Below are 25,812 nucleotides of genomic sequence, written 5' to 3' on the forward strand. Positions count from 1 at the left end.
TGTGTGTGTGTGTGTGTGTGTGTGTGTGTGTGTGTGTGTGTGTGTGTTAAGAGTGGGGCACTCACTTTTCTCCCTCCACCTTACTGGTTTAAAGCTTTTTTGATTAGATTTGTTTGGACGCAAACACATTCTTTCATTTAAATATGCATTTATTAATATCTACAGGCAGCGTGCTAGATGCTGGGTATATAAAGACAAACACAACTAAGTACATACCTAATGTCATTTGAACCTTTCTACAACCGAATAAAGAAATTGGCATGGCTACTATTATCCTATCTTAGAGTTCAGAAAAGTGAGGTGGGTTGTAAGATCCTGTATGTGCACTATAAGTGGCAAAGTCCAAACTTTAAATCAGTTCTGGCTCTATTGAAATCAAGTGTTTTTCCTACTATACCAAGTTGCTTCTATTGTGTTATGTATGTATCTACACCTTGGGTCCATGTCTATGATTTCCACTACTCCCAGAATGTGAAGACTATACTCTTTCTAAATACTCTAAACACTCTCCACCAATGTAGACCAGCAACTCATCTGTAACTTTGAATCTCAGAGAGTGACTGAGGCACTAAGAGACAGGTTTCTATTTGTCCAGAGTCACAGAGTCAAGACATATCAGAGAGAGGACTTGAACAAAGTCTCTTCTTACTCCAAGGCTAGTCTGCTATCCATGATGTTCACAATGCCTCTCCTACTTACACTTTACACTGGGTGTACAATAAAGAGCTGAACTGGCTACAATATTCATCTAAAATTTAATGACAAAGATTAAACTGGAGGACCTAAGTTCAAACACTTATTAAATATTTACTAAAGGAAAAGTGCTATGATTTAGGAATGGATTAGCTTGTATCCTAATACAAGTATATGCAAAAAACTAGCAAAGATTAATCTGACCTGAAAAATATGCAGATGAGCCAAACTGTGCTGTCTGGCCATTTTATCACAATTTTACACTTAAATCTGTATGTGAATAGACTGACACTGTCCATTTTCAAGCTGCCATGTTTAAGAACCAAGTTCCAAAATTTAGGTTGAGCATGGAGGTAATGGGATGAGGTCTGATGGCCAGAACATACCCTAATACACTTTGCTCTTAAAAGGTCCGCTAAAACTTAAGACCTCAACCTAATTTACATCCCTCATCCTTTGCCCCTTGGACTCTGGACTCTGAGCTTTTCCCTTATCTTGCCCAGAACCAGGCCTCCACATCACTTCTAGATCATTTCCAAACCATGCTGCCATGAATCATCCACCTCACACATACACCATACCCCCCAACCTTCTGGTCCCTCCTTATTTGTTGTCTTCCCCCATTAGAAAATAAACATTTCAAGGGCAGGGACAGTTTTGCTTCCTTGAATTTATTTATATACCAAATGCTTAGTACAGTGGCCAGAAAATAATAAGTGCTTTAGGTAATGTTTTATTTTTCATTCATTCATTTGTCCACAAGAGTCTCTACAGTTGTATCCAACTAGCCAAGAAACAGAGGAGATGGATACTTTCAAGGATTAAAGTAACACAGTTTTGGAGTTTCTGAGATTGAAAATAATTTGATAAGAAAAGGGGGGGAGAGATAGAAGGGAAGGCAGATTAGGGGAAGAGGTATTCAGAATGCATGCCATCTTGGGGTGGGGGGAGGGGCGAGATGGGGTGAAAATTTGGAACTCAAATCTTGTGGAAGTAAATGTTGAAAACAAAAAAATGAATAAAAATCACCAAAGTTAAAAAAAAAAAGAAAAAAGAAAATAATTTGAGTGCAAGCAGGTCCATTCCTAAAGATAAAAGACTAGTCTAAGGCCTGTGATATGGTAACAAGCAACAAAAGACTAGAGTTACTGCTGAAGTTGTTATAGAGTTCAAGATTCTGATTACTTAAAATTAGTTTTTTAATGCACTAACTGGCACAGATTTACTGTTAATCAGCCCCTTCTACACCGATCTAGAAGAGAGGTGTCAAACTTGGGAACCAGAAATGTTTAATAAAATAAGTAGAATTGCAATTCAACCTGGTCAATAATAATTGGTGGTTTTCTAAGCCAATATGCAATCACTAAGATCTGTTTGTATTTCAGTTTGACACCACTGATATAGAACATATATCCTTTTTTTAAACTTTGCCTGTTGTTTAGTTACCAAAAACCAATGCAATACAGTAGACAAGCTGGGGCATGCCTGCCTTTTTAATAAATCTCATTCAGCACAATTCCTGTTTATAGCATAATACCCACTTCTAAGTGTGTGTGTTATTTCACTTTGATATGGCATTTATATAATTTTGTTAATGCCTTTTTTTTTACACAACAGTCATTTCCCCACATATTACTCACCACATTGAAATTTCCATAACAAAGAAAAACAACTACATAAAACCAACACCAACATAGTGACCATGTGGCGTAACATTTACAACCTGTAGTCTCCTCCTTCTCCAAAAGAGCTGGGAGGGTGATGTGTTCTCCAGAACTGATATTGGTCAGTCCTAATTAGTCACAACTCAGCTGCCTTTTAGATTTGCTTTCATTAACGTTAGCGTAGTAATTGTAAAAATTGGTCTCTTAGTCTAGATATATTTAGAAAAACAATAAATTGTTATGGCAACATGAAAATATCTGATTTTCAATGCTAACATATGGCAACTTTAACCATTAAGGAAAAAAGAATTTGCCTTTTCAAGGTGTGTCTTATGTGACTTCTTAAAGTTCTAGTATGCCATTACTTTACCCATTATTTATATGTTAGAATTAATTCTAAATTATGTGTGGCGATAGACAAAAGAACAGAAAAGCAAAAAAGTAAAAAGTAAAGTAATTTGCAATTACTTTAAACAAACCTCATATGAAATTGAACAATTAGGACTAGTTTTCATTTTCATGACCTCTTTTTTCTCCTAACCTCACCATCTTTTAGTAAAAATACTAACAAATAGTGGCACAAGGAAATGAATAAGCCAGAAACTAGAAAGTCAGTTCTGAAAAATTAGGAGGTAAGGATGACAAGTTAATCATGAAATTTATTATCTTTTATTCATTAAATTTACCATCTACTTTTAACCCTCAAATTAGGTGCTGCTGACAGCACATTTGTTTCTATATTACAGGAAGCTTTTTTTAAAAAACAAATTTACTTACTATTAGTACATATGAAATTTCCCATCTATGGCACTTAAGGTCAAACCTATAGTCAATAAAAACACCTTAACTCTATCATCTTTAAATACAAAATTTACATCCTATGTGTGGGGTAAACACCACACATAATTTAGAAATCCATGTTAAAAAAAATAAGTTTTGAAGGTCACAACTAACATATATAGTACCACTGGAAACAACTTCAAACAAGTTTGTGAAATATTCTTTCTTAATACAAAATGTTAAACCACCAACACTGCTACTTTACCAACTATTAATCAAAAATTTAGAAACTCCTTGCTTATGTCTTACCTCTTTTACAATGTTACTCACTTCATCAACCACAAAAGAAGTCTGGCAAGAAAAAAAAAGTAAAATTAAACCTATGTAAAAGATTCAATTCCATTTTATGCAAGTTTTCCCACTTAATACAAGGTTAGATAATGATTACAGAATTTTTAGAAATGGAAGGGATCTTAGGGAAATCTGGGCCAACCTCTTCCTCTCTTCCATCCCCATTTTACAGATGGAGGAAAAATTCAAAGTTGAAATGATTTTCTCAAGGCCCCACTATTAGTGGCAGAACTTCCATTCAAGTTGTTTTGTTTTTGTTTTTAATTATACAACAAAACCTGAAGACTGTCAGATTTTACTGTAAACTAGACTATATCTATAATTATATGGTTTAATTATAAAAACAAAAACTTTTAAAGTTACCTAGCCTAGCATTTTAAAGGCCACTGTGAACTGAGTAAATTTTGACTTGCTAGGTTTAAGCAATCTTTTTTTGAAAATGAAAAGTATTAGAAGTTTTTATATTAAGACACTATGATTTTATCAGTATGGGACTCACTCATAGATGCTGAATTCAACCAGCTGCTTTAGTAGATGGTCTTTGAAAAGATGTTGTGGTCAAAAAAGTTATCACCCTGTGCCAAACTGTTGATGAGCCTCTCCAAACTTAGCTAGGGTCCATACTAAAAGCTTTTCCAGCTTGTTGGACCTGTCACAGCTTAAGGACTGCTAGCACCCAGCCTCTGAGAACCAGAGTTACCTTCATTCCACAGGAAGGTACTGGAGCAGAACTTTAGTAGTTAATATTTTTCCATATGACCCATTCCCTAAATGCAAATATAACAGGATTCTATGATCCTATCACAGACGTAAGAGGTAGAAGGGACCTTAAAGGTCATCTAATCCAAAACTCTCATTTTAAAGGTGAGGTTAAATGACTTGCCTAATATTACATAAATGACAGAGCCAGAATATAAACCCAGGTCTTCTAACTCCAAATTCAATACTCTTATAAAAAGAAAAACCAATCCAAGAGGTCAGAAACCATCAGGTTTAATTTTTTAGATGGGTTTCCAGTATTACCTTCTTGATACTGTTACTAGTTTAAATAAGCTTCCAAGCAGTTGCTTCCTGTGATCTACCCACATACCTTAAAAAGAGGCAGCACTTGGTTATCAGGTGCTAACTTAAAGTTTTACTCTAATGAACATAACCCACAGAAACACAATAAGTTAAGATTTACTACTTATCATCATCAATAGGAAAATTTGCAACAACTAGATAATAGTCAATTCCTTACTGTGTATCCTTTAAGTAATAGTTGCTGTCCACAACCCAGCTATCATTACCAGCCTTGGTCCAACAAAATTACTTGCCTCTCAGAAGTTACACTGGGGAGATGGTTTTTTGTTTTGTTTACCAATGCACTCTTCACTGGCAGATAAGAACTGACTGCATATTTACCTGACTTCTAGTATTCACAGGAAACAATTTATTAGAAACAAACCATCTTGTTAATGGAAAGGACCACATAACGAAACATTTTTATTGCTCCAGGAAGTCTAAATGACCCTTGAGGAACAGCTTTAATGAAATCTGAACCCAAAAAAAAAGGAAGAAAGAAAAAGTAAAGCCACTTGTACAAATTTCAACAGAGTGGAATGTGAAAGAGGCTTTAAAAAGAACTTTTAAGGGGGTAAGGGTAGGATAAAGGATAGGACGGAAACTGTGATTTTACTGGTACAGGGAACTTCAAAATGGAACTCTTCCTCAACCATTGAAGATTGGCACTTCTTTGCAACTTATAGTCTAAGGGAGTTACAAAGAGCATTGAGAAGTCAAATGACTTGCCCAAGATCCCACAACTACTATGTATCAGAAACATTACTTAAACCCAGGCCTTCCTTAAACTTACTTGGATAATTTCTACTACAAATATGCATAACATGAAAGTGCAATTGTAAAAGATCACACTATTGGGTGAAAATCGAGGGGAAAAATGAAGTTTTCAAAAAATTACACTCATTATTCATATTGTACCATGCCATTCTCCCAAGATTATGACTGCATACCAAAGGTTTTCCTTGGTTTGTTAGACAGTTTCACAAATATTCTTTTAACTATCATTAATATTAGTATTAAGAAATATGTTGCACAGGTAGAAAATTAGACTATTCAATCTTAATTATGAAAACCCAAATTTTTCAAACTGTCTTTTAAATGAAAAAAGGTGGTAAGCACTTTTTAAAAATTCACCTATAAATTTCAATAGAACATCCTTTTGTTTGAATTTTAAGCAAAACAAAGTAATTTGATGTTAGCATGAGTAACTGCCACACAGTAAAGATCTACTATTACACTAAATGGTTATACATTGCAGCAAACCCACTGCAAAAGAACACCGTAAAAGATCGGTATCTTGTTATGCAAATTAATCCTCCTGTATTTTGGGGGAGAAGCAATAAAAGACCATGCTGTTTTCAAAGTCAAAAAAATGAATGAAATACAAAAATCTACTGGCCAATCCTAGATGTACCCCACAGGACGGAAGACAAAGGAAGCCCTTCACATGAAGCATTTTTGCATTGTGCAGGCAAATCCACAGCTATCTTAAGAAAGTAGGGATCATTTGTTGTGCAGGAATAAGTCGTTTGTCTACAGTAAGACCAATACAGCAGACTGACAGGTGCTTTGGGCTACCACATGCCTGAAAACAGAGTATTATCAGTTAAAAAAAAAAAAAAAGCTGTCTTGAAGGAATAATTATTAGTCTACTTTAAGACCAATACAGCTGACAGGTGCTTTGTGGTACCACGCCCCTAAAAATAAAAGTATTGGGGAAAAGGTGTAGGGAGTAAGATTCAGCATTCCTGAATTAAAGGAATAATTTCTTCCCTTCTACTCATTTACTTAAAGCAGATCAATGGATCTAGATGGATGGTTAAGGCACATTAAATACTGGTAGAGGTGGGCGAGTCCCCCGCATATGCTACTTCTTTCTCTTCTGCAGAATGGAAAGTGCACCAATAATCATGATGCAAGGCTTCCCGGGAAATCGGAGCTTACTCGGTTCACCTTCCCGTTTTCAGCCTTCAACAGATAAAGCCGGCTTCTTTTAAAATACGCAGCGCATATTTGTAAATACGGTCAAATACCTAAGATGTATGGATTGGTTTTGCTGACCTGCCTTTTCTGTTTGTTTGCTTTGTTTTGTTTTAATAATCTTGGTTGCAAGGGACGGCTCGCTAGGGTAGGGAGATGTAAAAACAAAAGACAATTTTTTTAAACCAGTGTTTAAACTATTATTATAACCATTAGGAGTACGGCGGATTAAGGCTTCCCAAGCAAGCCTCTCTCTGAATAGGGAAGGTAGGTGGGGAGGGGGCATCCTCCCCCCAGCGCCCCCAACGTCTCCAGCAGCCCGAGGGTTCCCCGAGCTGCCGCTGGGGGTGGGGGCGGGGCCCCGGCCCCCAGTTCCACGCTCTCGGGGGTCAGCCGGTCAGAAGCGGGGGGGGGTTAGAGGGGCGGAGGCCGCCGGGGTCCGTCCGGTCAGGGACAAAGGAGAAGCAGGCGACTGCGCCCCCCGCCCCAGCCTTCAAGGCCCACCGCCGCCCCTCCTTTCCCCTTCCCCCTCACCCCCGCCTGTCATCTCCCCTCCGCGGATGCTGACCCGCCCCGGACCCGGGACCCCTCACCTCCTCGGAAGCCTGGAAATCGTCCATCTTCCCTGCTAAGCCGCCGCTGTCCGCGCGAGTACTACCCACCGCGCCTGCGCAATGCATTCTGAACGCCGCTCTCCCAGACCCCGCCCCGCCGCGGAGGCCCCGCCCCGTCCCGGAGACCCAGCCCCGCCCCGCGTGGCATTGTGGGCCGGAGAGCTTTGTGATGCCTGAACTTTCAAACTCACCTGTCAGTTTCCGGGCTCAGGCGTCAGGCGCAGGCGCGCTCTTCCCAGCAGATGCTCTCCTCTTCCCTGAGTTGCCCGGGGTGGGTGGACTAGGCTGAGGACAGGGAGAGTTGATGGATCCCTTGGGAACGTCTTCCCCGAGTTGCCAGGTTGCCTTGGAGTAGCTACAACAAAACACCAGGACCAGAAGGGCGGGGCCATTTACCTTCCCCCGGGGTAGTGAGCTGCGGGGGAGAGATGCCTGAGGCTCATGGCATCCTCTGACAGGCCCTGGGTCTGTCTGGGCTTGGAGGGATGAATGCATCTAAGGACAGCGAGCTCATTCACTCTTTGCTTAGCAAGCATTTATTTAACAGGTGTTGCATGCAAAGCGAAGTGCAGTGGGAGTGCTGGTGAGAGAAAGTTTAGTCTTTTTTCAATATAAGCAGCCTCCAGTAAAGAGACTGGAACGCTGTTGACCAACCAACGAGCATTTACTAATAGCCTGCTACATGGCAAGCATTGTGTTAGACTCTGGTGATACTTCAAGGGAATGGGGTCAATAGAGGGAGAGACTGAAGATCAGAGAGATAAAAGGGATGATGTTGAGGGCAATCTGCTGGAGAAGTAGCAAAGGGATCCGGACAGGATGCAAGTGGAGGGATTAATTTTGTCAATGAGAAGACTCACTTCTTTATCTGAGATCAGTGTGAAGAAGACTGGAGGAAGATTTTTGAATGGTGAAAGATGAGGAGAAAGGAAGATGGGGACATTCTTGGCAAATGGTCTCAATGTTTTCAATGAAGTATGATGTGAATTCCTTAGCTGAGAAACTTGCTTTGGGAAGCTTGAAGAAAGATGAGAATGTTTGGGATAGCTGCTGTGAGAAGTGGAATAGAAAACTGATTAGAGAACAGAATTTTTGTCTTACTGCAGTGAGGGACCAGTTGAAATGAGATAACACAAATTTGTTGTGTATGCAATCAGCCTGGTTTTATGATTTTCTCTAATTCTGTTCATCCCCATGAATAGGATCAAATGAAAATGATGGAGTAATCCAGAATTGGCTTAAAGGCAGGGTGTGATCAATGATAGGCCAAGGGAGCAAGGGATTCAAGAATGGAGTAATGTATAGAGTTGGTTCACCAAGGGGTCTTGATAGGGAGTAGAGGAGAACGAAGTCAGTGTAGGTGGAATAGGCTGGAAAGAACAGAGGGATTCAGGGAATAAAGGTCACAATGAGGACAAAGGACAGGGTTAGGGGTTGCAAATCTTGAAGAAAAATGTATTGATAAAAAATTATGATCAGTCATTCAATGTATTTATTTTTTCTTTTTGGTGAGGCAATTGGGGTGAAGTGACTTGCCCAGGGTCACACAGTAAATGTTAAGTGTCTGAGGCCAGATTTGAACTCAGATCCTCCAAGGCCAGAGCTCTATCCACTGTGCCACCTAGCTGCCCCAAACTCATTTGTTTTTAAGCACTTATTATGTGCCAAGCACTGTGCTAATCTCTGGAAATACAAAAGAAAGGAAAAAGAGTTCCTGTTCTCAAGGAGCTTACGCTGGAATGGAGGAGATACTATGCAAACAAAACAACTATGTACAAAGTATAAATGGAATAAATTAGAGATAATCAACAGAGGGAAGAAGGCACAAGCATTAAGAGGGATCAGAAAAGGCTTTTTACAGAAGGTGGGACATTAGCTGAGACTTTATCGAAGCCAGGGAAGCTAGGAGACAAAAGTGAGGACAGAGGGAGTTCTAGGCACAGAGAACAGCCAGTGAAAATGTCTGGAGTGAGGAAACGGAGTGTTGGTGTAAGGGACATCAAGGAGATCAGTGTTACTGGATCCCAGAGTATGGGGTGGGGGGAATAGTATGTAAAGCATACGAAAACTGAAAAGATAGGAAGGGACTAGGTTTGGGGGGGGGGCTTTAGAAGACGAACAGAGGGTTTTATATTTGGTCCTGCAGGCAATAGGGAGTCACTGGAGTTGATCAAACAGAAATAGTAACGTGGTTAGACCTGCACTTTAAGAACAGTTTGACAGCTGAGTGGAAGATAGATTGGAAATGAGAGAGACAAGTCAGGGAGACCAACTCGTGACTAGTATTCTAGACATGAGGCATCAGGGTGGAGGCAGTATCAGAGGAGAGAAATGGGGGGAGGCAGTGCATACTGGAGATGTTACAAAAGCAGAAATGGCAGGACTTGGCGATTGTTTGAATGAGAGGGTGAGAAAAAAGGAGCTGGGGATGACACCTAGTTTGGGAGCCCAGGTGATTGGGAGGATAGTGGTGACAGTGAGAGAGCAGTTAGGAAGAGGGGACAGTTTGTAGGGAAAGATAATGAGTTCAGCTTTTAGTTTCAGACATGTTAAACTCAGATGTCTACGAGACATGCAGTTCAAGATGTCCTATAGGCAGTTGATGCAAAGCTGTAGGTCTGGAGAGAGTTCAGGACTGGACAAATATGATAATCTTCTCCACAGAAATGATAGTTGAATCCATGGGGTGATGATATCACCAACTGAAATAATATAAAGAATTTTATCAAAATCAAATAGAAATGGATCCCTGTGGGCCATATAGTGACTTAAAAACAAATTAACATTGTTTTATCGTATTTTTATATATTTTGTTAAACATTTCCTAATTAAATTTTAATCTAGTTCAGTCCCCACTTGGGCATTTTGCAAGTTTGACATCTGGTACTGAGGGAGAAGAGAAGACCCAGGAGAGAGGCTTGGGTGATACTCATGGTTATTGAGTGGGACCTGGATCCAGTTAACATGACTGAAACAGATAGGAGGAGAACCAGGAGAGAACAGTTTGGCAAAAATCTAGAGAGAAGAGAATGTCAAGGAGGAGAGGGTAATTGGCAGTGTCAAAGGCCATAGAGAAGTCAAGAAGGATGAGGAAGAAAAGGGGCAGTTATCTATGAAGACTAATGCACAGGGAACTAAACAAATGACTTAGATTTTTAAGAGACAAGTGTGCCTATACCCTAAGGAGATCAAAGAATGAGGAAAAAGAACCATAGATAATATGTAATATTTATAATGACTTTTTTGGGGTAACAAAGAACTGGAAACAAAGGGTTACCCATCAATTTATGAATGGCTGAAAAAATTATAGTGTACAGAATATTATTGCTCTGAAAGAAGTAACAAAAGAGATTCAGAGAAATCTAGAAAGGTTTATATGTATTGATTCAGAGTTAAGTGAGCAGAACCAGGTGAACAATTTTTTAAAAATAAATTTTAAAAATTTTATTTTCCATTCAAAGTTCTCTCCCTCCACCTCTCCCCCCCCCCACTCACTGGGGAAGGAAAGAAATATGATTCCTATTTTACATATGAAGTCATGTAAAACATATTTCCTTACTAGCCATGTTGGGATAGGGGAAGCAAGATAAAGAAAGTGGAAAAAACATATTCTTTAATCTGCACTCAGAGTTCTCTCTCTGGAGGTAGATAGCATTTCTCATCATTAGTTCTTAGGAATTGTCATGGACCATTGTATTGATTATTGTTAAAATATTGCTGTTACTGTGTGCAGTGTTCGAGGAGACCAATTTATATTGTTAGCTTTACCACAAATTCCATGAAGCCATTGTTGAACCAGGAAGAAGTTTTATTAATGGCCTGGGAAGGCCGGATGTCCCACATGTGTCAACAAATACACACCTTTTTATTCCCTATTCCCCATTTGAATTTCCCTCCCGTTTCCCCCTTTGGTTGGGTACTATAGAGGTTACAGCCTATTCGAAGCACCTAATTTTCCCAAGTGAGTTTCCGCCCCATTTACATCTCCCGCTTTCCACAATTTGGGGACCCTAGCCCTTATTTACTTTTGCCCTTTTTTGGGTATGCTCACACCCTTTTTGCTTGGGATACAGATACGTTTATCTTTATCTAACCTCAGAACCTGTTTTCGCTGTTTAGTCTTTTCACTCACCAATTCTACTTTATGGCTTCCTTTGTTCAACTTCCACCTAGCCCCTAGATTACATTTTTGTGGGAATGAAAGCTAGCTATTCCTTCCCAGTTTAAACTGACTCCAATGTTGTCACATAGGCATTCACTCCCTGATTGAGTGATATGCAGAAGCAACATCCCCAACCACATTTTCCACAATACAGTAACAACATTGTAAAAAAAAAAAAAAAAGAACTTTGAAAAAAACTCAAGAACTTTGATCAATGCCATGAACAATGATTACTCTCCAGAGGATTGATGAGGAAGCATATTACTCACCATCTGACAGAGAAGTGATAGACTCATGGAATAAAATACCATGTTTTATATTTTATGTTTTATTAGGAGAGGTACAATGGGATTAGAGAAGTGCAAATGTTGATTTTCTAAAGAAGGAAGATAATAGGATCTGAAAATTATGGACTAGTGAGATTGACTTTAATTCTTGGTAAAAATTTTAGAATGTATTTTCAAAGGAATGGTGTGGACATCTAGAGAAAAGATAGCATGGCTTCATCAAGAACAGGCAATTCTAAACTAATTTCGTGTTTGTTTTCTTAAGTGAAGAACAGTGAAGGGTCTCAAGATCATGAATTGTGGAGATTGTTTGAAGAAACCAAACATGTTACAGCTAGAAAAGACTTGGGAGTTGGGGAATGGATTATGACTGTGTTAGTATTTGAAGGGCTGTTACATGGAAGAAAAAATAGACTTGCTCTGACTGGTGCCAGATTGCAGACCTGGAAGCAATGAATGGAAATTGCAAAGAAACAAACCTAGATTTGATATAAGTAAAAAAAAAAAATTCCCAAGAAGTAAAGCCACCCAAATGTGGAATGGGCTTCCCCGACAGGATGACTTCCCTTCCTGGAGGTCTTCATGCAAGGGCCTGAAGGCCCTCTGTGTTTGCAGAACGGATTCTTTTTCAGCTATGGGCTAGACTAGGTTTCCTCTAAGGTCCTTCCCATCTCTGAGAGCCTATGATTCTGTGCTGTCTCCATGGATGCGGCTTGTCCGTGAGAACTGGCATGAAAAATGCACCGTAACGGAAACTCAGAGTTGGCAGCAACCTCAGAGACCATCTGGTCCAACCCCTATCTGACCAAGACTGTTACAGACATATGACCATCCAGGCTCTGCTTGAAAATTTTTCCTTATGTTATACCTAAATCTGCCACTCCACAATTTCCACCTATTAATTATAGTCTTACTCTCTGGAACCTATGAGAACTGATCTAATCCTTTCCCCACCCTAACAGCATTTCACACATAGCTATAGTGTCCCCACTAAGTCTTCTTTTCGGTAAGCTTATCATCTTTGATTTCTGACATTGTCAAATATATGTATTACCAGAAAGGTGCAGGGACAGCAAGGTAAAACGTATGGACTGCTCATATGACTGTTGCACTGATATACTAAATAATAAAAGATCTAGTTGAAGACCTTATCATATTGGTTGAATTTTCTATAAAAGATTCACTGAAGGACATAGATTAAAAAATGCTTAAGATGAGAAGCATATATGAATGGTCTTTGTACCAATAGAATGTCCACAATGTTCAGATTGTAGATCCATGAGAAGAAGAAAGATATTTGACTAGTATTTATCATTTTTTCACAAGTGTAGCTGCTGAGTTCAAATTAAAAATGATCTTTATAAGGGCTGCCTCTGCGCTAGAAATACTTACTAGAAATACAGTGCCTGGCACGTGATAGGTGCTTAAATGTGTATTGACTGACTGAATGTTCTGGTAATGTCCAGAGTGGCAATTTTCTTCCTCTATTCTAATTTTAAACTTTAAATTTTCTCTGTCACTACTTCAGTAACCAGAATTGTGTACCACTTGTTTCCTTTTACATATACACTTGCAGAGAAATAAGTGGGTGATAGCATTACAGATATAGGCTGTCAATTAATTCACTTATTGACCAGTGTAGTATTTTATATTGTAACTGAAACTTTATTTTATAATTTGTATTATATTATAATTATATTATCTACTTATCAGACTGTAACTTCCATTACAACAGAAAACACATCCTATCTAAACCCTGTATATTCTCTCATAGGACAGTGCTATGGATAGAATAGGTTAACACTTAATAAATGTTTTTTGAATTTGTTGTTGCAAAATGAATTAATAATACTTTTAGGTCATTATGCAAATGTGTGCAGGATCTGTGATTTTCTCAGTAGCAGTCAATCAATAATTCATTAACAATCTACTGTGTCAGGCAATATGCTAGGCTCTGAGGATATAGGATACAAATATAAAGAATATTCCTTACTATCAAGGAGTTTACATTCTATCAAGTGAGACAACATGTACCTGTATAAGTAAATATAGAATAAACATGTACAGAGTAGATACAAAATAAATACAAAATAGTTAGGGAAGCAATTGGGGGGACCAGGAAAGGCTTTGTGTATAAGGTGCCTCTTGAAGGAAGAGAGGTACTCTAGGAAGTGGAGGTGAAGAGGGAGAGAATTCTAGGCATGGGGGGCATCCACACAAAGGCACCAAGGTGGGAGGTGAATTTTCTAGTTCCTCCTAGTTGAAGAACATCCCATTGAGGATTTAATAGATAAAGCCATATGCACAACAAATTTAAATGACTGGCACAGGACCTCCCAACTACTGAATATTTGAGGTAGGTGGTACAGTGGATAGTACATTGGACCTGGATTTAGGAACACCTGTGTTCAAATCTGGCCTCAGACAATTAGCTATGCAACTCTGGACAAGTCATTTAACTTTTGTTTGACTTAGTTTCCTCATCCATAAAATGGGTATAATAATAGCATCTACCTTCTAAGGTTGTTGTGAGAATAAAATGAGATAATATTTGTAAATTATTTTGTAAACCTTAAAGTGCTATACATATATAAACACTAGCAAAAAAAAAGAAAAACTTATTGCTTCCTGTCTCTAAACCTGGCACTGTATTCAATCGAATTGAATTATACCAATGTTTATTAAATGCCTACTATATGAAAGGCAGTTTATATTCTACATCAGGTCGCCTCTTTTCAATTGGTATTATGGATATATTTTGATTTTTTTGTTGAATATATTTATCACTTTTTTTTGTTCTCCCTACAAGATTTCTTTAAACTGATTCCTAAAATGGAGCTTTTGAATTTTTCAGCCTTAAATGAGACTGACTGTCTTACTCAGTCAGAAATAGGTCATGGTGATACACTGCTTTATCTTGTCCAATCAATGTGCAGTCTATATGGCAAAGTAATTTAAAATAATTATAACATTTGGCAGTGCACTCACTGCCATTTACAGCAAGTAGTTGACCAACTCACACAATTCTCCAAGGAAGTGTCTTTGAGAAGCACCAGAGTGTAAAACACACTGACTCTCTGGCAGCTCATAAATCATTGATATTTCACCATATTTTAAAATAATGTTTAGTTTCTGCACTATAAGTCAATGGAGTGAAACTTAGGTTTATTTTTTAATTTTAGAGAAAGCTTTAGGTTGGCAGCTCCTACATAAAAGTACCTTTCTCGACTGCTTGATTAGGTCTGGGCCAAGTTTTCTGAATACATTTTCTTTGGAAGTAGGGTCTGGTATTAAAGGATGACCCTTTTAGTCTCAGTTGGGTTTCACATTCAGCATGAGGAGAATAAAACTGATGTGAGCCAACTTGTTTTGTTAACACTTCTCCTTTTATGAATGCCAAACATCCTGTCTCATTTTGTATACTATACAGAGTAAAAAAAAAGTTTTTATCAACCAGCTTTTTAATTATATAAAAATTATAAGACATAGATGATCCTACCCCAGGTAAAATCTTTCTCTCCTTGGACTACATAACTTTCCATTCTAAAACTTAATTCTCCTTCCTCCCTTCTCCTTCAGTAAAATTAAGTACTTACTTGAATATTATTGAAATATCTGGCAAATTTGTATGGCCAGGGCTATGATGAGAGTGTAAAGACCAAATGAAACATGTTGCATTCATTTATTTATCTGCAGCTTAAGGAAGACTCAACAGGGATTGTAGATCATATGGGGCTAGGACACATTGTCTTCACTCAGGGGCAGGGAAAGGAATTTACTTTCCCTTATTCAACTGGGAGTGAGAATCTGGGACCCTGTTGAGAGGGGGAAATTAGTAAAGAAGACCTAGAGATCTACCTGAGTACCTATTTGGTGTGTCATCAAAGTGTGGTATAGGTATTTCTAACAGAAGAGTTGAATGTATTACTAATGGTCCAGGACAGACTCAGAGAAGAGCAATAGTACTCCTGAAGAAGATGTACCAGCAGTAGATAGCTCCAGTAGATGGTAGCAGCAGCTAAGTGGAGTAGTTTCCAGATGCTGCTTCAGAAGTAGAGAGGAAAGATAGCTACAGAGTAGAGCTTCAAGAGATGACATCCGCAGAAGTGGAGTACAGTGAAAGTAGCAGGAAGATCTCTGGGATCACACCCAGGGATCTATGAGGGGTGGATATGAAAAGCAGTTGGACATTGCTAGTTGCTTGCAGTCAGAAAAGCAAGAACTGTTTCGAGTATGATGTGACTTTTCCTTCCCTAGTACTGTAAATTTCCTGTGAAGCAATTCTCCACTGTAAGAGATTGTTCCCCTTCATGTTTGAGAGACTGAAAATGTTTTCATTACTTGCTTTTTCTTATTACTTTGCAATTCTGTCTTAATTAAATGTCTTATTTATTTGATTTCTGGTTCCTGCTTTGTGGATTAGGTATAGAATGCCCTAAATGAGTCCTTCAGCCCCATTTGTGTAATTATGGTAATCCCAAATCATCTTCACATATATTGAACCTAGAGTAGCAAGGAGTTTTACAGTTAAGTAGGGCCCCTGTTAATACTCTTCTTACTATATCATTTGCCTCTTGTAATACCAAATTTCCTTGAAGGTTCAGCTCAAGTGCCACCTGCTGCAATTGTTAATTCCTCATAAAATCACTGGATATTTATTTTATTTATATCCTGTATTTACTTATCTGTGAACATAATGTATTCCCCTAATAGGAGATAAACTTGAAGTCAAGGACTATCCTCACATTTGAATTTTTATCCAAGCACCCAGCACATTGTAGGTACATAATAAATAATTATTGAGTGATTGAATTGAATTCAGCAAAAATATTAAGTTCCTACTATTTGTATATCAACACTTCTTAAACTGTGGGTCATGACCATTTGGCAACAGTAAAAGGCTTCTGAACATGCAATGACCAAAAATTAATTAAAAATCAAACCTGTAATTTTCTGGTGGTGCTTGCTGGTGGTGCATTGCAACTTCATTGCAGCCTTAGTTCTAAACACAAAGCATGCATATTTTACACTGTGCATGCCCTCAGGCCATGCAATGGAAACATGCAAAGTGGTCCCCAGTGGAAAAAGTTTAAGAAGCCCTGGATAGACCATACTGGGTCCTAGAGATAAAGTAAGATGAAATGAGATACAATATCCACTCTCAAGGAAGATAAGATAAATAAATAACTATAATACAAGTTTTATAAGTACAAATGGAGAAATCTAAATAGGGAGGAAGGGGATGTTAAAAAAAATAGAGATTGCATAAATATAGACTATTCATGGAATTATTTTTTATCTTTTATGAGGATGTGGATCCAAATCCTGACTCTGCTACTTCTACCATTTGTGTGACCTTTGTAAGTCCCATCATTTCTCAGGATCTGTTTCTTTATCTGTATAACAAGGGTGTTGCACTATATGATCTCTTAAGATTTTTTTTCTAGCTTAAATACTGTACATGGTCCAAAATATTTTTTCTGAATGTATACATTTTGAAACATATTTTGGTTACTACTTGGTTTTAATGATTTATTAATATAACCCATGTTGCAATAAAGATGCTACTTTAGAATCTGCCAGCTAATGACAGCATGGCAACAGGGCTTATAGGGGAGACGGCTTCTGAATTTTTGATTTTTGACTGTTTTTTAGGAAAGAAAGTTGCTAGAAGGAGTTGAGCCAAGTTGGGAGTATGGAAATTGGAATTTACTTCACATTTTGGGATCACGTGGCTGGGCATCACCTTTGATATTCTATTCCCCACCGTTCCCCTTCGGAGAGAGACTGAGACTAGTGGCTATTACTGTCATGGCAGCGAAGGATAATAGAGGTATTACTGGACTGATGCTGACCTTGTGAGTGAGATGACCCAAGATGACCCCCTAAATAATTTCCTCTTCTAGTGATCATGAATTGGGAAGGGAAGCAACCACCCCATTCTTTTGGAGTTTTTCTTTGGTTTCTCCCCTGAGAGGAGAAGGGAGAAAAAGCAACAAGCTTCTTGTGCCACTAGAAGCATTCACCCCGATTGCCTATATCTGGAAACGAAACCCCCTCCCCTTTACTCTCTGTCCTTTTGTTGCTACCCTTCCTTGCCATTTTATGTAAAGAGCATAAAGTGGCCTCATTGTATAGTTAATGTTAATGGCACCGATAAAGATTTGGAGGAATGGGCAAGTCTGTATAGAAACCAGACAGATTCCACAAAGCGATAGCAGCGTGAGTGATTTCCTCCTGGTCATTATGAACACTTTTGCATCTGTAATACTATTCCTTAGCCAGGTCAAATAATAAGCAGGAGCATTGGTAGCAGAGAGAAATCAATAACCTAAAGTGAATCATGCCTCTAGAAGTATGGAATACATTTTGTGATCCAAGCAGAATATTGGGGGGGGGGGCTTTGCCAGTATACATATTGCTCCCTCCCTAAAACTCTTTCCCTATAATTTATCCATGAGTGATGATTTTACAGGGTAAGAGACTGCCCTTAAACTCTGCCACTACCTGCTTCTATATTTATGTTCACTTTAATTAAATAAAACATGATTCAAGAGCCTGTTTCTAATATTTGAAGCTATTTTCTATTAAGGAGTAGTGCCAATCTAATTATATTAATAAGACCTAATGATAAATAGTGCCAGATAGTATTTTTCTTCTGGTTATAATCTGTGATCCTTCACCACTTTTTGATTCAACTCAATTCAACAATTATTAAATACCTACTATGTGCAAGACTCTGTGCCAGGTTATGGGGAGCTTAGGTATGCATGACTGTGCTTGAAATACAAAGACAGTTTCATTCTAGGTTTGGGTAAATAGAATTTCCTCTCTTGCCTTTCCTGGTGTCTGCTAGTACATAAATGGAATAGTCTATGGAATTGTATTAAATTTTACAAAGCAATGTCAACAAAATGAAACAAATATTTGACAAAAGGTACAACACTGAATGAATAAATGAATAAGTGAATGAATAAAACATTAAGTGCTTACTATGTGCAAAGCACCATGCAGAGTGACATAGATGCAAAAAGAAAATCAATAAACCCCAGTAGCTCTGTATCACCTCCAGTATCAAATACAAAATCCTCTGGTGTTCAAAGCCTTTTTATAACCTTGCCCCGGTCCACTTTCTAGTCTTCTTATACCTTACTCCCTGCTATGTACTCTTTGCTATTCCATGGAGACACTTCATCTCTCAACTCTAGGCATATTCTCTGGTTGTCCCCATGCCTGGAATGCTCTTCCTCTTTATCTCCACCTAATGGCTTCTGAGGCTTCCTTAAAGTGCCAACTAAAATCCTATTTTCTCCAGGAAACCTTTCTCAACCCCTCTTAATTCTAGTGCCTTCTCTCTTTTAATTATTTCCCATTTATCCTGTATATAGTTTGTACATATTTGTTTGCTTATTGTCACCCCCACTAGATTGTGAGTCTATTGAGGGTAAGGACTATCTTTCGCCTCTTCATGTATCCCCAGGGCTTAGAACAGTGCCTACCACATAGTGTGTGCTTAATAAATGTTTACTGACTTGCTTGACTGATTCGTATGTTTGTAAAGGGATCCAATATCTCTAGGTATGAGACCATGCCAGTCCTAGTAGGCAATTCAGAATTAGCCTGTAGTTTCTGGGCAGGGCCATTTTCTTTGATCTATGATGTGTACTGCTTCATTTTTCAGAACTAGAATAAAGATTGAGACCTATATGATGGTAAAAGATATTAGCACATCTCTTTGAATGTGTGTGCATACCAAGAGTGGTTTTGTGCATTATTAATAAACCCTGTAGTTAGTCAAAACTGAATATGGTTAGTTAAGTTTTATCCTCCCTAAGTATCCCTTGAAATCCATTCTTACAAATTTTCCAGTTTAGTGCCTGTCCCCTAGATTACTCCACACCCCTGATTTATTCTCTTTCCAATCTTTCCTGTTTGACTCTCAATGCTTCAATCTGCCTCTCGGTCCCAAAATTTGAAGCCCTTTGGTCATTCTAAACTTTAGTTCACCTTTACCTCCTCAAAGTCTTAGATCATAGATTTTAGAATTTTTGAACTGGAAGGGACCTTAGAGATTATCTAGTCCATGGGTATGGAGCCTGCAGTCCTCAAGTGCCACCCTTTGAATCCAAACTTCACAGAACAAATCCCCTTAATAATAGGATTTGTTCTGTAAAACTTGGACTCTGTCAAAAGGCCACACCCAAGGACCTAGAAGGCCACATGTGGCCTTGAGGCCGAAGGTTCCCACTCCTGATCTAGATCAATCTCATTTACAGATGAGGAAACATCTCTAAATGACACAAAAAGGTCTTAAAATCACAGTCTTAAGGCAGTTGCCTTAAGATTAAACTCTATAGAATTTATATTTGCAAACTTATTTGAGATTATGATAAAATTTATATGAAATTAAATATAAATAAAATTTATGTTACCAAAGAAGTCCTTTGAAAAGTATGACCCAAAGGATGAAAGATTTACAGGTAAAAGAGACCTTGGAGCTCCTCTCCTCTAACTCCTTCATTCTGAAGATGAGGAAACTAAAGACCAGAGAGGTTAAGGGATTTGTCCAAGGCTACACAACTTGTAATGACTGGATTCAAATCCAGGCCTTCTAACCCAAATCTATGGTGCTTTCTGCCACACCAGGTTAACGACTGGTGGTGAAGCATGAAACATCATTAATATGAGAAGATCTGAATATTTGCAACCTCTGAGCTTGGTTGGGATTTCCTTGAGAGTAGTAAAATATTTTGCTCACATCAGCCGTGTACTTCCTCCCGCCTGACTTTTTAAAAATAGGCAGACACTTCTTGGTGTGGTTACTGGTCTTTGCTTTGTTCTTGTGGTAGCAGAAACTATTCCACATAGAGTGCTCATCATCGACAAAGATAGCCACAGTAGTCACAGCTCCCATGAGCTAGAAGTCTGTAGTTCACAGAACTGCTACTCCTGCTTTGGACCCAACAGGAAGGAAAGAGAACACAGTCAGTTTCTCAAACCAAAAAGCAAGAGAGACTTCCTCATCTCCAGGGTATGCTACCCTGGGCTCCACTCCTAAGGTACATCAAAAGGTAGGACAGGCATTTTCAGTTTAATATAAAAACTTTCTGGTAGAGGCTGTTTCTTAAAATCTTCCAGATTGCTGAGCTGGCAAAAGGGGAGGCAATATAAGCTGGGGACTTGAATATATAGTAGGGTAGGTGGGAGATAAAGTGATGTCCTGAAAAGATGGCTAGATTTGGACTCGCAAGAACTGGGCTTGAATCCTAAAAATGTCCTTATATTTTATCTTACAAAGTAAAAAATAAAATGGAAAAAGGAGAGTTAAAATGACATGGAAGAAGTGATATTGGTGACGGCACCCTGGTAGAGTGGAAAGTGCATTGGCTCTGGAGTTAGCAAACCTGGATTCAAGTCCCACATTTGACCTTTTAGTACCTTTGTGATCTTGAGCAAGTTACTTGATCTGTATAGGGCTCAGCTTTCCCATCCTAGAATGGATGTAAATGGATTTCATGACTTCTGAGGTTCCTTGCAGATCTATGTTCTTCTGAAGTACATACTTATAAAATTAAGTGTAGCTGTAGGTGAAAAAGGTGTTAACACAATGTTATTGTGTACTTCTTTGGTTTCTAGGCCTTGATGGATTTCATTATTGAATATTCAGGAATCAGTCAACTTCATTATATACTTCTCTCCTAGAGGCTTTATAAATGCCCAGGATTATATGTGTGTGTGTGTGTAACACACACACACATACACACACACACACACATATGATTCAAACCCTAACTATCTTTGTTATCACTAGTGTGATGGGCAAGTCACTTAACCTCTCAAACCTATGAGAATACACAATTTTAAGGACCAGAGATTTTTTTTTTAATTATCAAAGAACTGGCATTTACCTCCAAATTTGTTTTAGTATTGATATAACTCTCCACACACCAACCCCTCTGCCATATTTCTTAATAGGGGAGAGAAAAAAAAAAGAAGAGTAAGGAAAATGGGGAAAAAAAAGATTAAAATTTAGAAATTTATTTAAAAAATTGAGAAATATCATGTTATAGGAGAGGGTCAACCTCAGGAAAACCCGGGTTCAAGTTCTGACTCTAACCCTTGGTGAGTCACCTAACCTCTGGGTTGGCTCCAGATTATTCTTTAAGCTCCTCTAAGGGGTGGGAACCTGCTGCCTCAAGGCCACACGTGGCCTTCTAGGTCCTCAGGTGTGGCCTTTTGACTGAGTCCAGGTTTTACAAAACAAATCCTTTAATTAAAGGATTTGTTCTGTAAAGTTTGGATTTAGTCAAAGGGCTGTACTTGAGGACCTAGAGGACCACATGTGGCCTCAAGGCTGCAGGTTCCCCACCCCTGTCTAAGTTATAGATGATTTGCTGATCTGTGATGGTGCAATTGTGTTGCTTTCACTAATGCAATTGTACATCTGAACTGAAATAAATAATTTGGAGATAAAAGTTAGAAACTGTCTTGAAAAAATTCTTCAATTACTTCCCTAGACCTATGGAAAACTATAGACACATTTGCAACTAACTTTACTTGTAGAAACTTTCCCATCAAATTTGTTTATTTTTAAGCTAAAATTACAGATCATAAGTAAACACATGGAAATCTATATGTTTTCGCCGCTCTAAGGGCATTTTGTCTTCTATCTCCTCAGTTTTTTTCTGATTCTCAAACAGCAATATGCTTAGTTGAATGAGAAAGGGTGTGAGTGTCTTAGGAAACAAATGTCTTTTCAAAATGTCCCCTAATCATATCATGTTACCCAAACTAAAACCTCCATGAAGTTATTTAAAACTCTAGAGGTATAATTTCTAGATATTTTCTCCTCCTTTGGATTTTATAATTCTCCTCTCTCCTAATACTGGTTTCCTCCTAATCACCTGACTAGTCCTTCTTAGTCTCCTATGCACAATTGTCATCTATGCCCTACCACACTAATCAGGATACAAATACAGGGCGTAGTTGTATGTGTATTTGTGATGTGTTGTCTTTGGAAAACTTCACCTGGAATGGAAAAAAAAAATCCCTTTTTTAGTATTTAAGTTTGAAGAGAGATATTTTATCCTAGTTGGGTTTGGAACTTTGGGGTTATGGGATTTCAAAGAAAAGAGTTTTTAACTGGTTATTTTCTTCTGGCTTAGCTGGTTGAACATTCAAGGACTCCATTAACAAAATTTATAGAAAGCCAAAGATGATGCATATCAATTACTGGTAAAATGTAAAGGCCAATTTAGTCATTCAAAATTTCCACAGAGCTCTGAAACTGTAAGTAAGTGGTATGATTGTGCTCTCCAACAGCAAAGATTCTCACAGAAGTGATTGTGGTAAACAACCATCTTAAGGAGTGGGTGGCCATTTCTCTGAAATGATCTGTCCTGTGAGTGGACTTGAGGTTGTGGGTTTGTGTTCTTTGAGAGTACATTGTAATTTCCCTCAAAGGCCTGGGCAGCAGTAAACTGTAATTATTTATACATTTCTGCTCCAGTTTGTTCTTTCTCAATTTCAATGTAGTTATTTTCTAACTTTCTGTGTCACACTTTCTTTTCCTTCAGTCTGATGACTAGCTTTTCACATGTAATAGATCCATTGGATGAAAAGAATAGGGAACTACTTCCTGAAAATGCAAGAACTTTGTTCCCACTCCCACTTTTCCTGCTTCCAGCCCTGACATTTTCTCTGATTTGTCAAATCAGATATTCCAAGTAAAGGTGGGCTATTATGTGTGTGGTAAGGGAATCTGGGGATCCAATTTGCCATTTAATCAGTGAGAAACCACCCAGGCAGCTCAATAAGTTGTTTATAACTTCGTCTTAGAGAAAGCTGCCTAGACTCCTGAGAGGTTGAATGATGTCCACATTTTCTTAAAGCTAGTTTTTATGAGAGGCAGGACTTGAATCCAGGCCTTTCTGTCTCTTAGTAAGACATTCACTATCCTCAACTTCCTTTTAGCTGAACAAAAATTTGTTACAGTTTCAAAATTCTAGCATGTGACTGGATGTAGGGCCACATATTCCTCCAAATATAGGTTAAGAATCCCTGCTTTCCTCCAAAGAATAGCTCAAGAATATGTTCCTTTATGGACTTTTCATGATTCCCTCATTCGTTGGCACCCTCTCCTTTTGGAAGTTATTTCGTATTACTTTGAATATACATGTATTTCCTTATATATGTGCATGTTGAATCCCTCCAGTAAAATGAAAGCTCCTTGAGGGAAGAAACTATTTTTTTTATCTTTGTTTTCCCTGTACCTTGCACATAGTAGGTCCTCAGAAATATTTGTTAAACTAAATTGTTGTTAAATAACAGGGGAAAGAAGGGTTAAAAAACAAACAAACCGGAAAAGGAAAATGGCCACTGTCCTAAAATGCTCCTTCCCAGCCTCTTCCACTACCCCCACTTCTCTCCTCCCAACCTGATTAGTTCCCTTGGAACTTGACTTCTGCCTGTATCCCTACTTTCTATTTACAGATTTGTGCTTGACTACTAAAGTCTTTACATCCTACATAAACTATAGCTGTGAAATTATTTAACCTGCCTTCTGTCTAGCCTTAGCTGCTTTGCCAGCTTCATTGGGAGTGGAGAATGGGGGTAAAATATTTCTTTACTTCCATGCTTTAAAAAAAAAACAACCCACAATATCCCTTGTTTTTATATCAACTCCATTTTCCAACATATTCTTTTCCCAACCAGAGATCAATCATTCTAACAAAAACCAAAAAGTCAGGTGAAAAAAACAGTTCATCAAAACTACTTCACATCAACTACTTATGATAGTGTATGTATTGTTCCACATTCATAGTCTCCCACTTTGCAAAGCTTGGAGTGAGAGGACATTCTCATATCTCTCCTTTGGGGCCATGCTTGGTTATTATAATTTCAAAACATTTGGTTTCCATTTTTTTTTGTACTTTCCATTTATGTTGTAGTAATCATGGTGTACATTGCTGTGTTCTCCATAGTCATTATTTCTTATGGCGTAGTAATATTCTATGACATTCATGTACTACAATTTATTAATCAATGAATACCATTTTGTTTTGTTTTATTTTGTTTTGTTTTAGTTTTGTTTAGTTTTGGTAGTGATTTTTTTGTTTTGTTTTGCTACTAAAAAAACTGCTATAAATATTTTTGTATATATGAGACTTCTCTGGGGTATATGTCTAGCGATGGAGACTCAGCCATTTCTACTCAGCCTCAGTGTTGGTGAGACCTTCATTCCCAGCTCCAAAAACACTCTCCTAGATACCTCATTCTGTCTCTAGAAACACAGAGCAGGACATCTTGGGGTTGAGGGAATGTCCTTTGCTCCCTTGGTATTCCTATAGTACTTAGTACAGATAACTAGTTACAACTTAGTTTATTATTCACTGTCCTCAGGAAGACTTTCTTTTCTTTAAAAAATGTTCTAAACCACGAAGCAGAGTGATACAATCAAAAAGCCTGGATTTCATGTCAGGAACCCTGGCTTTGATTGCTGAGTGCTACTTATGTAATCTCAGGCAAGTCATTTAACCTCTATGGAGCTCATTTTTTCAAAAAGAAAACATGATTCTGCTTTGTTTGTAAAGAAATACTACTGGAATACTGTAGATGATTCTGATTCTGAAGGATATCAAGAAAAATATAACATAGATAAAAAAGTTTCATAGGAGTACAACTAAATTGCTTTAAATGAGGGGAAAGCAAAGCTTTAATTAAAAAAAAGAGTACAATCCAGGGGTGATCCAGGCTTTGTTCCAGGGCACTGACAAGTAAAGGATACTTATATAGTACATATATATATATATATACATATATATTCATGATAGGTACATCCATCCTTAATGGATACTAGAGTATTTTTATACAAATTGATAATCTTTTGAGTTTGACAATGTTATGCTCTCCCATAATTTATTCACTATTGTTTATTATTGTCTATATATACATATACTGTATGTATGTTTATATACATACATATATATAGTCTTATAAGGTAGTTTCAGACTCAGGTTCAAATTCATTATGATCATTCATTCAATAAATATTTGTTCAGCACCCAACATGAGTTAGGTACAGATGCTAGGCACTAAGGGAGACTCAGAGATGAATAAACATGATTCCTGCACTCCAGAAACCAGTAGAAGAGATAAGAAGTGTACAGAAATAGCTCTAATACAAGGGAACATGTGATAAGTGTTCTAAGAGACATAAAA

General features: G+C 38.0%; 2 protein-coding genes across 4 annotated transcripts in view; one reads left to right on the forward strand and one right to left on the reverse strand.

The window, feature by feature from the left end:
- Positions 1–7,204, reverse strand: part of LOC114031474 (dynein light chain Tctex-type 1) — a 16,772-nt gene extending 9,568 nt beyond the window's left edge. Inside the window, exons 1-2 of the mRNA XM_027846555.1 lie at positions 7,124–7,204; positions 3,447–3,488 (exon numbers count right to left, since the gene is read on the reverse strand). Of these exons, the coding sequence (XP_027702356.1) occupies positions 3,447–3,488; positions 7,124–7,150 (69 nt within the window). The 5' untranslated portion in view covers positions 7,151–7,204. The remainder of the gene's footprint in view (positions 1–3,446; positions 3,489–7,123) is intronic.
- A 13,247-nt stretch (positions 7,205–20,451) lies between these two features.
- Positions 20,452–25,812, forward strand: part of LOC114031396 (synaptotagmin-like protein 3) — a 95,184-nt gene continuing 89,823 nt past the window's right edge. For all 3 annotated transcript variants that reach the window (XM_027846455.1, XM_027846457.1, XM_027846456.1), the window contains exon 1: positions 20,452–20,664. The gene's annotated coding sequence lies outside the window, so the exon portion shown is untranslated. The remainder of the gene's footprint in view (positions 20,665–25,812) is intronic.

Source organism: Vombatus ursinus, unplaced genomic scaffold, assembly GCF_900497805.2.
Source record: "Vombatus ursinus unplaced genomic scaffold, bare-nosed wombat genome assembly UNPS02015175.1, whole genome shotgun sequence".
In the NCBI taxonomy this organism is placed as follows: domain Eukaryota; kingdom Metazoa; phylum Chordata; class Mammalia; order Diprotodontia; family Vombatidae; genus Vombatus; species Vombatus ursinus.